Below are 16,292 nucleotides of genomic sequence, written 5' to 3'. Positions count from 1 at the left end.
TCCCAAATGCAATCATGCTTATTCACATTATTGTGCGAAAGGTTATCAGACGCATTTGCTGGCATTCCGAACGCACTCCAAACGCAATCATGAATCAATCCACACTTAAGTAAATTCAGCAAACTAGGGAATTCACAAATCCTATTCCCAGGCTACTTCACATTCAGTGCCATGTCATTTGGGTGTGATATGCATGTCTGCTGTGGCCCTGGTATTCCCCGCATCAATTCCCATGATCCTCCGTTTTGTTTTGGCTTCCGGGGCTCCTAGGTCTTCCCTGGCAGCCGGGTGGAAAAGCAGCTGTTTTTGACAGGAAAGAGTGGCTCTCCATGAGGTGCCCTGCAAGCTCTCTCTCTACCCAAAACGGTGGGCTTGGGACTTGCCCTGCTCCTGGCCCCTTGTGCCCCTCAAGGACATTTTTGCCTCCCTCCCAGCCTTCCTCCAGGGCCAGGGGGCTTCAAAAAGAGAGAAAAATCCCCCCCTTTTTTATTAGCCCCAAAGAGTTGTTCTTCTTCCTTCATTCCTCCTCCTTTGGGGGATGATGGAGTGGGGCAGCCTAGGGAATGCGGGTCTGTTTTCCTCCCCTCAGGGGCAGCACTCTGGACTCACAACAAACTCCAACTCCCACAATTCCATAGCCTTGAGCCACAAAGAGTTAAAGCCATGCCACACTGGGTTATTTCTCCAGTGTGGATTTGTAGTCTTAGTCGCCTCTGGTTCCTGCCCACCTTCCTCTCCCCTTTCCCCTCCTCCTCCGACTCATGGCGAGGAGGCAGCGCCATTGCCTTCAATGGGACTCCCAATGGGCCAGGTTAGAACTAGAGAGGACCCAGGCTCCCCACAACCTGGCTGCAGCAAAACTCTCCCAAATAGAGGAACTCTTTCTCTTCCCTCATTCCCTCCATAGCTGGAGACATAAAGGCGCAGACACAGTCTCACACATACAACCATCTGAAGACCCCCACCCTGTTTTTTGGGTTTTCTTGGCAGGTTGATTCAGATAGGCTTTGCCATTGCCATTTTCTGAGGAGGTTGAGAGAGTGTGACTTGCACCAGGTCACCCAGTGGGATTACATCCCTACCTTCTAGAGTCATAGTCCAGTGCTCAAACCAAGCGCAAGGTTGCTTTGACTGATTTTGAATTGATGAATTGCCTAAATAATGTGAAATGAGGGGTAATGAATGCACAAATAAAGTGCATTGCCTAAATAACGTGAAATAAAGGGTAATGAATGACTAAATAGTGTGAATTGCCTAAATAATGTGAAATAAGGGGTAATGAATGAACAAGTAATACAAATTGCATAATAATATGAAATAAAGGGTAATGAATGAAAAATAATGTGAAACAAGGCAAAACCACGGGAACTGGAGGCAAGCCCCACTGGAAGTGTAAAAAGGTCACGATCCGATTCTTCCCTCACTGCGCATGTGCAGGGATGCTAATTCAAACTCTAGACTACAAAGAGTACATACTCATATGATAACTTCTTTTGCATTTGCACTACTTTGGCTTTGGGGTGGGCGCTGTGTTCTTCTGTGCGTTTGACAACCATTCATGTAATAGTGTTCATTTTCTGGAACTATTTTAGATAAGATATTTTTTCTCTTTTTGCTCGAGTCTTTAGTTTTTCCCATCATTGTTGAGTCAAGCTGTGTATACCTGCTTCTGCTGCTGTTTCCCAAGGTCCTGGTTCAATACACATGAATTCAAGGCTCATCTCTGCGATGTATTCTCTGAGTGGCTTGGAGGTGAGATGCCCTTCTTCTACATGCTCACTGAATGGACTGCATTGGCCCTTGTTGATTATTTCCTGTTGTGGCATGGGGAAGTCTTCTATTTAAAGGGATGAAAGTCTAGAATTCCATCTAGCAAACTTTAGTCGTTGTTATTGCTGACTGTGTGCCTTAAATTATTTCTGACAAGAAGGCAAACTTATTGCAGGGTTTTCTTGGAACAGTTTTTAGAGGGGGGTTACCATTACCATCTTCTAAAGTTGAGAGAGTGTGACTTGCCCAAAGTTGCTCAGTAGGTTTCCATGACTGAGTGGGAATTTGAACCTTGGCCTTGCAGAGTCCTAGTCCAATACTCAAAACTACTACAACATGCTGGCTCCCTTTTTGGCAGCTCCTCAGCATGCCAAAAATAGCTCACGGGATCCTCGTAGTGTTTAACTGGTTTCCTTCTCAAGGGTTTTTTCTGTCACACCCCTTTCCCGCATTTGACATACATTAGTAGAGAAAAAAGGACTTTTGCTCCATGTATTTGTGTGCAATAAGGGGAAAGAGGGTGCACTTTAGAGAAAACTAGGAAAGATTTTTTTTATATAGCTAACTAAGGGTTTGATATGAGTTGTGTTCTTTTTCAGTAATTTTCTAACTGACCTAGAACATTTGAAATATTACCAGGGTAGACAACCATTTGGACTGCTTCAGCTGGGTTGGATTGCTCCTGGGTGTATGTATCTAGAAGGATTTTTCTCATTATAAGCTGATGATGTTCACTGTCTGAGATGAACATTATGCACTTCTACTACAGAAGCTAAGCAAGGTCTGTCCCTGTTGGCTGTTTGAATGTAGATTGCCTGGGAACAGTAAGTAAGCTTTTAGCCAGGAATAGGTAATGTGCAGCCTTCCAGATGCAGTTGAGTGGTAACTCCTACAATCCTTCATTTTTGACCATACTGTCCAGGGCTGTTGGGAGCTGTGGCCCAACTATATCTGGAGTGCCATAGGTTGACCATTTCTATCCCAAGCTCAAGAGAGTCACAGAGCAAGAGAGCATGTATATATGTAACAAATAAACTCAGATAGCATTTAACCACTCATTCATTTTAATAGCTCTTTAAATTATTTTAAAGAAGACATATTTTTCCACCCATGTTCAGCTCCTTGCAGTTCGTATTTTAGTTTTTCTTACATGAAAACAAAGTCTTATACAGTATAACAGTGTCTAATAATTAAGAATTTTACATAAATGATCACATATCATTACTTTGCTTCTCACTATCAAATCTTTCTTCCAATCTGCCCCACAATATAGGTACATTGCATGCTCCAGGTAGCTTCAATAAATGGGATTATTCTGAACTGGAACCAGAGCGATCTAGGAGAGAAAATTTGCTGTCAGGAAAGAGACAGTTTAGAACTGGTAAGACACTTGACCCTACTGACCTTCTTCTGCTGCATAGTTGGATAAACATTTCTACTAATTTAAATAAAGTACCATGTCTTTGAGATATCATTGTCAAGGCAAGTACTCTGCTGTGAAGACAGAAAATGACCAATACATTTGAAGGCATGTGCTAAACTCCCTCCTTCCATTATATGCCGAGTGTATGAATAAATTGGATGAAACTGACTTGGAATTAGAGAGGCCATAACTGAATGGTATAGACCATGCTTTATATATAAGAGGTTCCAGTTAAAAGCATCTCAGGCTAGGCAGAGAAAACCAAGTCTGCAGTGTTCATGTACAGTGCTAGATGGACCAATAGCTTGAAACAGCAGAAGCATATTCATGGGATGGCATATAGGATCAATCCATGACTGATGGGTACTTCCCACATGCCAGTCCCGCACATTGACAAGTCGCATTTGTCTTCCCAGCCAAATGACACCAGTAAATAGGGAAATTATGGATAGAGATAGAGAAGAAGAAAAAAGGCAGCACAGGAAAAGGAAAAGAAAGGGCAAATAAATAAAACTGCATCAGGAAAACCAACAACAAAAAAGCTGCATCCCCAAATGGCTGCCAACCCGCGAGTCTGAGGAGACAATTGAATCTGGAAACATTTTTGTAACATCCAGTGGAAGTGAAATGGACGATGTGGAGCCACTGGTGAACCAGGAGCTGCTGTAGTTAAACCAAAAAATAAAACTAGCTCTCCAAACAAAAATGTTACAGATGAATGGAAGAAAGAGAAGGAAAGAGTCAAATCTAATAAGAATCCTGAGGTCAGTAATGGAAATACAGCAGAAGTGTATACTATCGCCTAGGATCTGGTATCCAACTAATTATTCCCTTTCTTAATTTTTGTGGGATATATTTTCTCCTGGAAGAGAATAATAGACAAGCACGTAGTTCTTTAGTACAGACTTCACTAATGCAGAATTGCTTTACGCTAGATCCCACACCATTTAGTTGTTTTCACTTGTATGAGAGGGAAGATAGTTATGATCCAGTTCTGTAAGTAATGGCAGAACATTACCTTTCACTGGATAAATGTTCATCATGGTTGTGGGGAAAATATTCCTGTCAGCATACAGTGTAAAATTTAAAATACATCTATTGTAAAGAGTGTCTTGTGACCCAGGCAGAAAGTGAATTCTCCATCCTGAATCAGTCTTAGGTTTTAGATAAAATAATTTTTGACATGTATTTTTCATTTCCATAGGCTGTGATGTTTCCTTTACTAGCGACATGTTATGCAGTACTTTGGGGAAACCCTCTTTGCAGTTCCAAAAGGTAAGTAATTACTGAATTTACACCCATTAGTGGTGAGGAAACAGCCATTAATAATGGGCACTGGGTTGGATTCTGTTTGTGTTTTGGAGAGTAGAAATATCTTGCCTGACTATCAGTTTGGATTCGTATCAGTGAGCCCTGTAATGCTATGATTTTAAGAAAATAGTACTGATAGCTTTTACAGCAGCAAGAGGCAGAGCAAGAAAGAAAAGGGAAATGGAAAGCATAGCTCAGTTCTCTAAGGAATCTTGAAGACAAACTAAAATATTTATGGGAAAGTGTTTGCTGAATGCTGTATTCCATCAGCAGGGGCCCTCAGATTGCTATGTCATGGCCAGAGTTTGTTGCAAGTGCTTTCTGGTGGCTGTATCATTAACATTACTAGTGTTGCATGTTGTACTTACCACTCCTTTGATTTTGTCATAGGCACTTGTTGGATCGCAGCTCTGACTTATGACAAACAACACACTTTGCTTGACACAGTTTGAGAATACAGTATTAAGTATGAAAAATTGTGAGCATTGATCCACTTGAATTGGCAAATGCTCACACAGTCCTTTGAAAAGAAAGAAAAATCTGCCGTTCTGGTAGTGCGTCTTTCCCATTTTTCTATTTTAAACCTTCTTTTTCTTTGGTGTAGAATTCAAAGAGACAGCTGTGTTGAACTGGAATATCAGTATTCAAAGGGATGTTATTGCACCTTTGAGACTAAATGAGAGAAAGAAATTGTGGCATAAACTTTCATAGCATTTTGGCAGTGTATCTATTAAGTCTGTGGAGTTTATCACACAGGAAGAATTTCTCTTAATTTCAAATGAAAAGAAAGTGGAGCCAGAACACATTCACGTGAATTCGCTATTTCAGAGAATTTATGTGAATTTGAATTGCGTTCGAACTGACTTCCCATTGCCCGAAAATAGCTTACTATTGCCCGAAATTGCATGTGATCACCTCTCATGCAATAACGTGAAACCCCATGTTTGCGTACGTACTGACTTCCCATTGCCCGAAATTGTGGTAGTCTGTCACACAATAATGTTAAACCCCATGATTGTATTCGGATTGCCATTGGATTATACTTCCAATTTCCCTTGTCTGATAACATCCTATGAAAGCTTATGCTACAGCTTCTTTCAGTCACAAAGCTACAAGATCTCTTCTTTTCCTTTATGCATTGTGCCAGTCCATGCACCACGTGGTAACATATACTACTTCACATTCATTCCTCTCCTCCAAAACCAAGAAGAGATATTTGATAAAATGTGATACAAAGTATTTTCATCTTTCTTCTTTTGGTTTAGAGTGGCAGCTCTTCAAGGAAGGTTGTTAGCAAGTCCATTAAAAAAACCAAGAGGCCTGTCTCTGAGAAAAAAGCTCAACAGCAGCATTCCAAAAGTAATATATTATATTATGAGTTTTCTATAAGACTTGTTTAAAAGAGTCATCCATAACATCCCCTCAACTAATACAGCAGCATTAATCCAATATAGTTTCTTCAATTTGTAGGTTTTCATATTTTGTCATATTTTTACTTTAACCAGTGCTTACCCCATGATTTAAAAGAAAAAGAAGAGTGAATTAGTCAGGTTTGCTTGCATGTGAAGTTAACATTATACAGCTGCCAATGTTGGAAATAAATGCAAGTGTGAACAGTAACATGGAATAATACATTTTTGTTTGTAATTCTCCATCCCCACTCCTAAATCTTCCTGTTCATCTATTCACATGAATAGGATGTAAGGTCCCCTGACTTTAGAGACAGTAAAACTCTCTAAAGCTAGATCTGAAAGTGTAGTGTCTTGCCTTCCTGCACAAGGAATCCTATTTCAAAGATTTGCTTAGGAGGAAAAATCTTTAACTGTAGTTAAAGGTGTTTAAGTTAAAAAAAAAAATCTCAGCAACTGCTTAGAAGCTGCTAGTGCAATACTGCAGTGGAACTGTTCCTTATTTCTAGTTCTAGTAGTCTCCTGGTCAGCTCCCTGGCTGATCAGCCCTTTGACCCTCTGACTGGTGGTACAGTATTTTGGCTACCAGACCTCTTAACAGACCTTGCATCCTTGGCTAGATCACTTTCCTATGTACTCCAAAGACCAGGAATGAAATGATATTGTTCTCTGGAGTATATTGAGGATCAATCTGCCTCGTGGATTGTCCCTTGCACTACCCAGGAACAAAGAGAGGAGTAACATAACATTTGGAATCTTGCTCTTGGCTCTCCACCCTTTCTGAATAGTGTTCTTCCTCTCATGCTTTCACCTAAAACATTTAATCTAAGGGGTTCTCTTTTCTCTGTTTTTTATTCTGTTTAGTTGTAAGGTATGTATAATTAATTATAATTCATGTTACATCTTTTCTGTTTTATTTCTGTTCTTCCACTACTTAAAAACAAAGCAAAAATACTGGCTTCATAATTTTCAGCAAGGTTAGAGGGTGCCCAGCACCCTTCCCAAGTTGGAAAGCAGCAATAATTCTGACATTAATTCTCTTCCATTAGGAAAGAGGTTTCTCTCCTTCAGTCTTCTTTTGGGAAATGTGACTTCAGACAAATGGGTGCTAAAGACATTGACTTAAAATTACAAAATAGGCTTTGCAAATAAGACCAAAGACAGGTTTCTCATATCCCTGAAATTCAAGATCATAGAAAAGTAGAAGTTTATGTCTGAAGCCATTGGCCATCTTTTGATCATTGGAGCCATCAATTCAAAGCCTTGGCAGCTGCAGGCCATCAGTATTCAGTGAATGCAGTACAGGTTCAGTTTCGTTCTGGGTCTCAAATTTTAGGTTCTCCCAGGATGGACTAAGCCTTTTGTCACTCTGTTCAGAGTAGGAGATGGTTCCTTTTTTAAAAATAAGAATTAAGGTACAGTACTTACACTGACCTGTGGATAAGTCAACCTAGGGTTCTTTGGTCGGTTTTTTTACTAACATTTGTGGAGTATAAACAATAACTAAAATTAGGCATGACTTGATATTAAGAAAATATTGCAGATAGAATCCAATGAGTATTCTTCTTTTTGGACCACAGGCAAGGTACATGATGCAGAATGGATCATTATCTTGAGGAGGTCACTAATAAAACAACAAGATCCAAGAAGCCTATAGGTGTCCAGCAGATTTCCATGCAAAATATTGCTTATATTACTGGTGGATATTCAGAGCTATTGTGTGTATTTATGTACTGAATAAAACAATTTATGTGTCCCATAAATCTTCCTCATCTCTGCTTTCTTGAGATGTTGTAGAATCAGATGTCAGTCTTTCCATAAGGGCAATGTACCAGATTTTAGACCACCAGCTTTTAAGGGATAAGTTTTTTCCACTTATTAGCAATGTCAAATCAGGAAGCAGCTACCATTTAAAAACAACAAGAATAGCTATTAAGTGGTTATCAAGGACAACAAGATTCCAAAGGCCTCTTTCTGGGTAGTACAAGGGATTTTCCCTCAACACCTCAGAAGAATGGATCTTCACAGTGAGTGCCTAATGTCCCATTTTAAATGGTGCTTTTTGATGTTTAATCAAGAATGAGCAGAATAAGAGATTCTGGGAAAGGGAATGAAACTGGGCCTACAGTGCTGTCCATAATCGCCAGTGCTGCCAAAGTGTACATAAATGCATATAATTTGGGGAACAAGATTGCTGGATTGTTTTGACTTTCCCTGCCATCTGGGGACATCACATTTCTGTTGGAACTTGAGAATATAGATTTTGTGTCATGTCTAGGCCTAAATCACACAATCTGTTCTCTGGGATTTTGTATTTAACAAATGATGCTGTTTAGATCTATGAGCACTGAATTTGTTGCAACATGCCATGATCCTAGTGAAGATGGTTTAGTTCAGATACATGTGCCTATTATTTGTTGACATAATATTCAGTTATATCATTTTTATTTATTAAAAGACATTTTACAGCACAATTGATTAACATATATCAAAATGGTGGATTTTTTTTTCCAGAAGAGGAACCCCTTTCTCAGTTTGTGTCAAGTGAATACCAGGTTAAGGAAGATGGGCAAAAGGATTCATGGAACAAACAACAGAGCTCACAAAAAAAGAAGAAATTGAAGATTGCTTTGCTTCCTCGAGAGGTAATTTAGAGACAGGAGAAACTAATATGCCACAAATACTACTGGATCTGGGTGAAATAAGAATGTCTTACTTCTGACACCAGTATCCCTTTGATAATCTTGAAGGAACTGATTCACACATGTTCTGTAAATCAGACAGCATTCAAAATGATCTATTTTGTAGTTGACATATGGGGAGGAAAAACTAAGGTAACAATAAGCCTTCACTTGTGTAGAGAGGCTGGCTTTGTTTGGATTTCACTAGAAAACATGGTTTACCATGACAACATTGAGCGTTGGTGGATATTTGACTTGCTCAGTTTCCCTTCATCCAGTTCTAAGGAGGAGTTTGAAAGCTGCTTCTTGTTGTTGTGTGCCTTCAAGTCATTTTTGACTTAATGGCAACCTTAAGGCAAGTCTATCATGTTAGGGTTTTTTTTGCAAGATTTATTGAAGGTGATGTTGCCTTTCACTTTCTCTGAGGCTGACAGAATGTAACTTGCCCAAAGACAAGCAGCGATTCAAGCCCAGATCTCCAGAGACATAGTTCAACATTCAAACCATTATACAATGCTGACTATTATTTTCTGCTTACATTTAAAAATTTAACTACAGTTTAGCATTATAGTAAAATCTAAACTGAGTTCATCTTAATTACAGTTTGTTTGAAACAAGCCAGCTTCATATCTGGCATTTGAAATTGGCTTGTTTAATTAGGATTAATCACTGTTAGGTACAGACATTGTAAGACACAGTTAATTAAAAACAGAAGTGAAAGTTCTAGAATCCACCCCTAGAGGAGGAGAGTGTGAGCCTTATGTTCACTTGAGCTTGTTTACACTCGGGTAAACCAGGAGTGAACAACATCAGAGGATCCAGGAGTCATTTTCTAACATCCCTTTATCCACTGCAGGGCAGGCCAGCTTTTCTTGGAAAAATTGGAAGTAATTGAAATGTTTAGTTTTTTGTGGGTTTTTTGGGTTATGTGGCCATGTTCTAGAAGAAACTCTTCTAGAACATGGCCACATAGTCCGAAAAACTCACAAAAAACTATGGATGCCGGCCATGAAAGCCTTCGACCTCACAAACTGAAATGTTACTTCCAGTTTTTAAAACATTAGATGTTTTGCTAAACAATCTGTGGGGCAGCCCATAGCTTATTTAAGAGGAGAATTACTCTTCCTGCAAGTGTGATTCTCATGTTTGTGCATGAAAATAATTGTGTGTGTGTGTATGAGAGAGAGAGGCTCCAGGGGCCACATGTTGCCTTTTGAGCAGTGTGTTGTCTATGCCTAAAGAAAGGTTTAGTTCATTGTACAGTAATGTCTGACTGCAGTCACTGTGTGAACTTTCATGTGGCAACTTCATATATGGCTGCAACAATTTGCTTGATTATGAGTATGTCAGAAATGTGCTACCATGATCACAGACATCATATGCATGTGTTGGATCTCTATGTGACTGCTGCCAAGGCAGGAAACAGTAACAGCCCTGACCACTATAAGAAATATGTGGACTGCTGTCATATATAAGCAAGATCTGCAGGGGATATTGTTACGTTATTAAGTGGTTGAGTAGTTTTCAGGAAATCAAATTAGGAATTCAACAGAGTATTTTGTATACCTCTAATAAAATATATTGGGAAAAATAGACATTCAAAATGAAATTTAAATTTCAGATATCTAAATTTAGATTTAGTTATGACATTTGGAACTGATCCACACACTTTCAGTGCTAAGATCTGAGAGTTGAAATAAGACCCAATTATTTGAAAATTTACTGATTTAAATTTGCCACTTAACCTTATTTGCTCAATGAATATGCGCCTTGGCAGAAAATCTGATAAATTACATTGCATAAAGATAAAGGTATGTGTTGCATATCAAATCTAATAATCTAATTGTCTGTTATTATCAAGTACAGTCGGCCCTTCTTATACACTGATTTTTTTATACACGGATTCAAGCACACACGGTTTGAAAATTTTCAAAAAAAGTATAAATTTCAAATATCAAACCTTGGTTTTCCATTTTTATAAGGGACACCATTTTGCTATGTCATTATATTTAATGGGACTTGAGCATACACGGATTTTGTTATACACAGGGGATCTTGGAACCAAACCCCAGCATATAACAAGGGTCCACTGTATAACTCTTCCTTCTGTCGGCACATACATTTCTGGTGCACATAAACAATTTGGTTAGATGATCAGAGCAAAACAAGAGAACACCAGTGTTTTACATAGTTTTAAAAGTAGAATGATTTCAACTTTATTGAATGATTTCACCCAGGATGAAAATCATTATAGCTGTAAAATGCTGTATTTCCAAATCTAGGTTTTATGTAAGTGATAGCTGTCCTTGTTTATCTTGTAGTCACACCCAGCCTGTTGTGGTCCTGAATTCACCTGGCATCACTTGAATATCCGTGGACACAGCCCGCTAATTCAACACTTCCTTGAAAAACGGCATGCTCTGTCAAAGGGTGGCTGTGACATCTTCTTGCCTAGGAGAGAGATCTGCAAACCAATACCATATCCTTATGGCATACATACAGGAAGTGAGAATGGAGATCCATTTGACTTTAGTGGTCCATTCAAACCAAACTTTAAATACAAATGGAATAAAGAGCTGGAGTTCTTATCCCTGTGTTTGCGGCCTTAAGCAATTAGTTATAAGATCCTGCCCTGAATCTTCATTGTCTACATTACACTTGAGTGATTAATAGTCACAGTCTACTCTGCTTAGTTAAGCACATTGAAGCCTATTGATTTCAATAGCCTTTGTGTTAATTTTAGTTAACTATTTGCTACTAAATTCAGTTGGTATTCCCCACAAAAGTATATGCCTAGAATAACTGGGACTTTAATTTTGGCCTAACTAATCTCATTCATTCAGTGGGTCTGTTCTAATGGAAAATAACAATTGGATTTAGTGTTTGAAATATTAATACTCCACCTAGCTAAACCAGCCTATAATATAATTTAAAATACATATTAGAGTCCCTCACTGGGCAGTGTTCTTCAGTGTTTTTTTGCTTCTGTTGCAGCTCCCTATGACAAATACAGAAACTACTGAGAAATCAAAGTACTCCTCTCACCCATCCTTAGGTGTTCCAGCTGTGATTCTGCTACTGAATCTATCAGTCATGGCAGGTCTTTGGAAGAATAATCCAACCTTCACAAAGCGCCCCCACCCCCCCCTTGCCTGCTGATGTTTCTTATAGCTTGTAGCTGATACCACAGTATACAGGTTGAGTCTCCCTTATCTAGAATTCCAAAATCTGAAATATTCAAAAATCCAAAATTGTCCACATGGATGGCTGGGATAGTGACACTTTTCCTTTATTAGGTAGTTCAGTGTATACAAAAGTACAAAAATATTTAAAATATTGTGTATAAAATTACCTTCAGGTTATGTGTACACAGTGTAAATGAAACATAAATTAATTTCATGATTTGACTTGGGTCCTCTCTCCAAGATATCTCATTATGTATGTGCAAATGGGCCAAAATGCAAAAAACTAAAAACCAAAAGACTTCTGGTCCCAACTATTTTGTATAAGGGAGACTCAACCTGTATGTATATTGAGAAAGTGTGTGTGTAATAAATAGCTAGGCATAATTTTCTGTCATGTGTAGGCTTGCCATTACTGAGTTTTATTGTTGCATTTAATTTTTTTAAAGTTCTAATAGTTGTTTCCTATGAAAATTGGAGTAGGAGTTTCCTTTACACACCAAATTACAGAGTCTGCCCAGACATATGCAGAAGTGATCAAGGACAGTTTTGATATTCTCCATCAGAGGCACAAGGCTTTCACAAAAACCTATTTGAGACACCAGAGGGAAATGAGGAATTTTGATCAGCAGTGCAAGGATAACCAAGAACTTTTCAGGTACTAAAAGAGTTTACAGGGTATAATTTTATTCTGGCATCACCATCTCAAAGTAAGGAAATTAGGAGGACTCCCTAAAGGCCTTCCCATTAGCAGTTTCTTCTCCAGTATTTATTCACATTTAAATACTTGGGACAATTAATTATTTTAACTACCAGTAAGGAGCCCTGGTGGCACAGTGGTTATATGCTGGTATTGCAGCCACAAGGTTGTGAGTTCAATCCCAGGGAGGGCTCCAAGGTTGACTCAGTCTTCCATCCTTTCATAGATTGGTAAAATGAGTATCCAGCTTGTTGGCGGCAATTGTCTTACAGATTGTAAAGCACGTAGAGTGCTGAGTTCACTGACATGTGGTATAGAAATTTAAAGGCTATAACTATTGCTATTGTTATTATCTATCCATTATTTTGTTTATATTGCTTTACATTGCAATGGCCTACAGTTAAATCAACTTGTGTATTTATTGTGCACAGTCCATAAGTTTTCCCTCCATATTGCAATCATTTTGTGCAGTTTCCCAGCACTTGAAAACATATTTAAATATGAAAAATCTAAATATAAATGCATATATAAACCTACAAATATCTTTTGTCATGACCACCACAACTTTCCCTACACATGCTTGGGCAACTGCATCATTATGTGCTTTCCCAGTTCTTGTACTTGAAGGGCTCAGTGTGTCCATTTCTTTACAGGATTAACAATAGCAAGAAGAAGTAGCAGTGTCATCCTATACAACATAGTTGACTCTTGTCACCACCACCCATTACATGTATATGGTGTAGGAAAACAGTGTATAGAGTATCACATTGCTGAAATGCAGGGATCCTAAAGCAATTTCAGAACTGAGACCCTCTGGAGGTTGCACATACTTTTTATTTAAAAGTGGGTAGGATAACAAAATCAGAAGTGCCCAGAAGTCTACTTCTGTTTTTTTTTAATGTGTTTTTTTTTAAATGTTAGTACAGGAGGTGGCAGCAATGTGTGATTTTCTGCCCCTAGAGGTTTCCAGAAGGCATTTACCTTTTTTTACTAGAAAAGGGACAGGCCAGGAGGATCTGGAGGTTGGAAGCCATTTAAACCATCTTGGGGTTCATAAATCCACTTTGCCAAATCTTACCCTAAAGAACCTTTAGCTGAAGACAGAAAAAATGTTTTCTGCGATGTAGTCAGATTCTGGGGTTCTGTTTAACTATTTTCTGTTGACGTCATCCCTCTTTCTTCATAATAATAAGCTTAAACTAATTTCAAATATAATTAATTTCACTTTTGCTGTTGTCACTTTATCTCTGTAGGCAAGAGATGCAGGAAGAGATGAAAAGAAGGCAAGCCCAAAAGCAGAAAGAGTTGCTCAATGCAGAAGTACTGGGTAGTTCAGAAAAGAGTTCAACCCATCTTCCAAGAGTCTCGTTTATATTGCCAGCTTAATTCATATGGGGTCGTAACAACACTTATTACACCACTTTTTAAAATTGAATTAGTGTGTTGATTTAAATTCAAATTAAAAATATTTGAGATTGGCTTGTGTAGCTGTAATTCCAGTCTGGTTTACAGAAAGAATATATATAAAAAATAGAACTAGATTTCACACACACACACACACACACACACACACATATACTGCCAGTTTTGAAACATTTGCGATTCAAAAGCAACAGAAGATGATGCTGTTTTAAGAGTAGGAATTTTCAAAAGGGCCAAGAAAATTTTGTTGACAGCATTTTTGAGGAATTAATGGCATTTGATGTTTCTTATGTTAAAATATGTTGACTCTTGAAATGTAGTTTGCCATACTTTTTCATCCCTAATTTTGCTGGTGTCTTAGAAATAGTTTTTTTACAACAAAAATAGTCCTTTTATTTTTCTACAAAGAAAGTCTATTTGTGGTAATGTAAAAGTTGTGACCTACACAATTCTCAAAAAATTGAAATACTTCTTCAGAAATCATATTGTGTTTCACACACACCAGCAGTACTAGGTTAAATATACTTTGTCCCATAAAACCATTTTTTATTTATTGAAACAATATATAGGCCTCATTCCCAGTTACAAATAAACTAGCTTGCGATCCAAATCAATGGATTGATTCAACAGTGGAGTGTGGTTCACAGTGCATTTGCCCCAATTGCATTTTCTTGTTGTAAAATAACCCAGTTCTCATTCACATTGACCAATGATTCGATTCCAAAAGGACCTTCTTCAGTGGACGATCATCTAATCACGTCATTCAAAAAATCTATTCCGATCTGCATCCCGTTCACACTTGTGCTGAATCAATTTATTGCAAAAGGCACGGAAAAAATTAATGTCAAAAAGAAGTGCGTTAAATGGGTCTAGCACATAGCCCCCCTCTCCAAACCGCTTCAGTGATTCGGCTCAAGGGCGAACAAGGGTCATTTAAACTATTTCAAACCAGTTTGCAAACCGGTTCAAAATGTAGTGGGAATGAGGCCTAAATTGTCACTACACAGCCTTAGGGCCACCATAAGTCAGAAATGACTTGAAAGCACACAAAAACAGCAGCAAACATAGCATGCATGAAGTGTTCTAAAATTATACATGATGTTTCAGTTAAAAGGTACTTTATTGTTTCCTATTAAAATGTTTCTGTGCATCTTTTTGGTTAGCAAACCAGAGTTCTAAATTAAGATTTAGTCCACTGATGTGTTAATACATGTACTACCTTCAAGACTGCATTTACTGTTTATGATGTCCCTCAGTTTGTTTCTATACTTCCACTGATGGAACATCCCTTCTTGCACTTGCAATGCGAAGTCTTTTGTAGGATTACAAAGGCGGGTTACATACCGCCGAGAAGCAGCGCTGTCCTGCCGCTGCCACTTGCGGCGTCTGGGAGCCGCAGCTGCCACACTGCAGGGCTCCCGGACGCTCAGAGGAAGGAGCGTGGAAATCGCGCTCCTTCCGGGGCTGGCGAAAAGGTGCACTATGCACCGCGGCGTGGCCTCAATACGTCACAACTGTGCCACCTCGTGTGGAGGCGGCGTGGTTGTGACATAATCATGGCGGCGGCTGTGTGGAACGGTCGCTGCCATTTTGTGCGCGCAGAGCGCGCACTAGGGTTAGACGGGTGCGGAAGCACCGCCCCTTCCTAACCCTAGTATGCACTCTGCGTGTACTTTTTGGCGGTTTATAACCCGCCATTGTGATATTAATTATAATCAGCGCAGGATTCAGCCCTCTCTTTTCAAGTGTCTCTCTCTTGTCTTCAGGACTTGAAAGGACAAACGTTGGTGTACAATCCCACTTCCACACCATGTTCTGATAATGAACTCTTTTCAGACATTGTAGTGTGTTCAGTATCTAAAGCATTGGTGTCATGTTTCACTATGTACTAGTACTGTATACTGCATTACTGTGACCATACAGGTGACAGACAAGTCTTTCAGCACTGACTACATTTTCAGGAGTCAGATTATCTGATTTTAGCCCTTCAAGCAAACAGTGGTAGTTACGAAATACTTGCAGTTCGATGGTTATGTTCTTTGCATTGATTACAATGCTTAATCAATTTAGTTGTAATATATATTTGGTTTTGATTATAATGTTGGTGATTTCTTGTAATTTATTTTTAAACGCAGTTTATACATCTGGAAAATAAATAATCATTTCAAACAAGGGCCCCAATCTTCACTGTTTCTTCTTCTCTTCCAATTATTTGAAAGGACACAAGCTGGACATTTCTCACAAATACACACACCCTTCTGATTTGCTGAGAGGAGCATGTGTTTTATACTGTTATTCATAGGAACTAGAATTATGATGTTGAAAGGCACTCCATGGACCATCTACCATCTAATTCAACTTCCTGCCATGTAGTAATCCACTGTTAAAGCACCT

At 38.7% G+C, this 16,292-nt stretch overlaps 1 protein-coding gene across 6 annotated transcripts in view; it reads left to right on the top strand.

Annotated features, from left to right (window-relative positions):
• Window positions 1–16,041, top strand: part of FAM227A (family with sequence similarity 227 member A) — a 30,122-nt gene extending 14,081 nt beyond the window's left edge. For 5 of the 6 annotated variants that reach the window (XM_089528188.1, XM_089528189.1, XM_089528185.1 and 2 more), the window contains 8 exons: window positions 1,629–1,752; window positions 3,044–3,151; window positions 4,398–4,468; window positions 5,770–5,863; window positions 8,428–8,558; window positions 10,916–11,074; window positions 12,286–12,434; window positions 13,730–16,041. In XM_089528188.1, coding sequence (XP_089384314.1) covers window positions 1,629–1,752; window positions 3,044–3,151; window positions 4,398–4,468; window positions 5,770–5,863; window positions 8,428–8,558; window positions 10,916–11,074; window positions 12,286–12,434; window positions 13,730–13,862 — 969 coding nt within the window. In that variant the 3' untranslated portion in view covers window positions 13,863–16,041. The remainder of the gene's footprint in view (window positions 1–1,628; window positions 1,753–3,043; window positions 3,152–4,397; window positions 4,469–5,769; window positions 5,864–8,427; window positions 8,559–10,915; window positions 11,075–12,285; window positions 12,435–13,729) is intronic. The other variant, XM_089528191.1, reaches the window with a different exon arrangement.
• Window positions 16,042–16,292: the final 251 nt, after the last annotated feature.

This window comes from Sceloporus occidentalis, unplaced genomic scaffold (assembly GCF_023333645.1).
Source record: "Sceloporus occidentalis isolate IW3139 unplaced genomic scaffold, rSceOcc1.0.p SCAF_5, whole genome shotgun sequence".
NCBI lineage: Eukaryota > Metazoa > Chordata > Lepidosauria > Squamata > Phrynosomatidae > Sceloporus > Sceloporus occidentalis.
The sequence above is the reverse complement of the archived record's forward strand: the minus strand, read 5'-3'. Positions and strand labels throughout refer to the sequence as shown.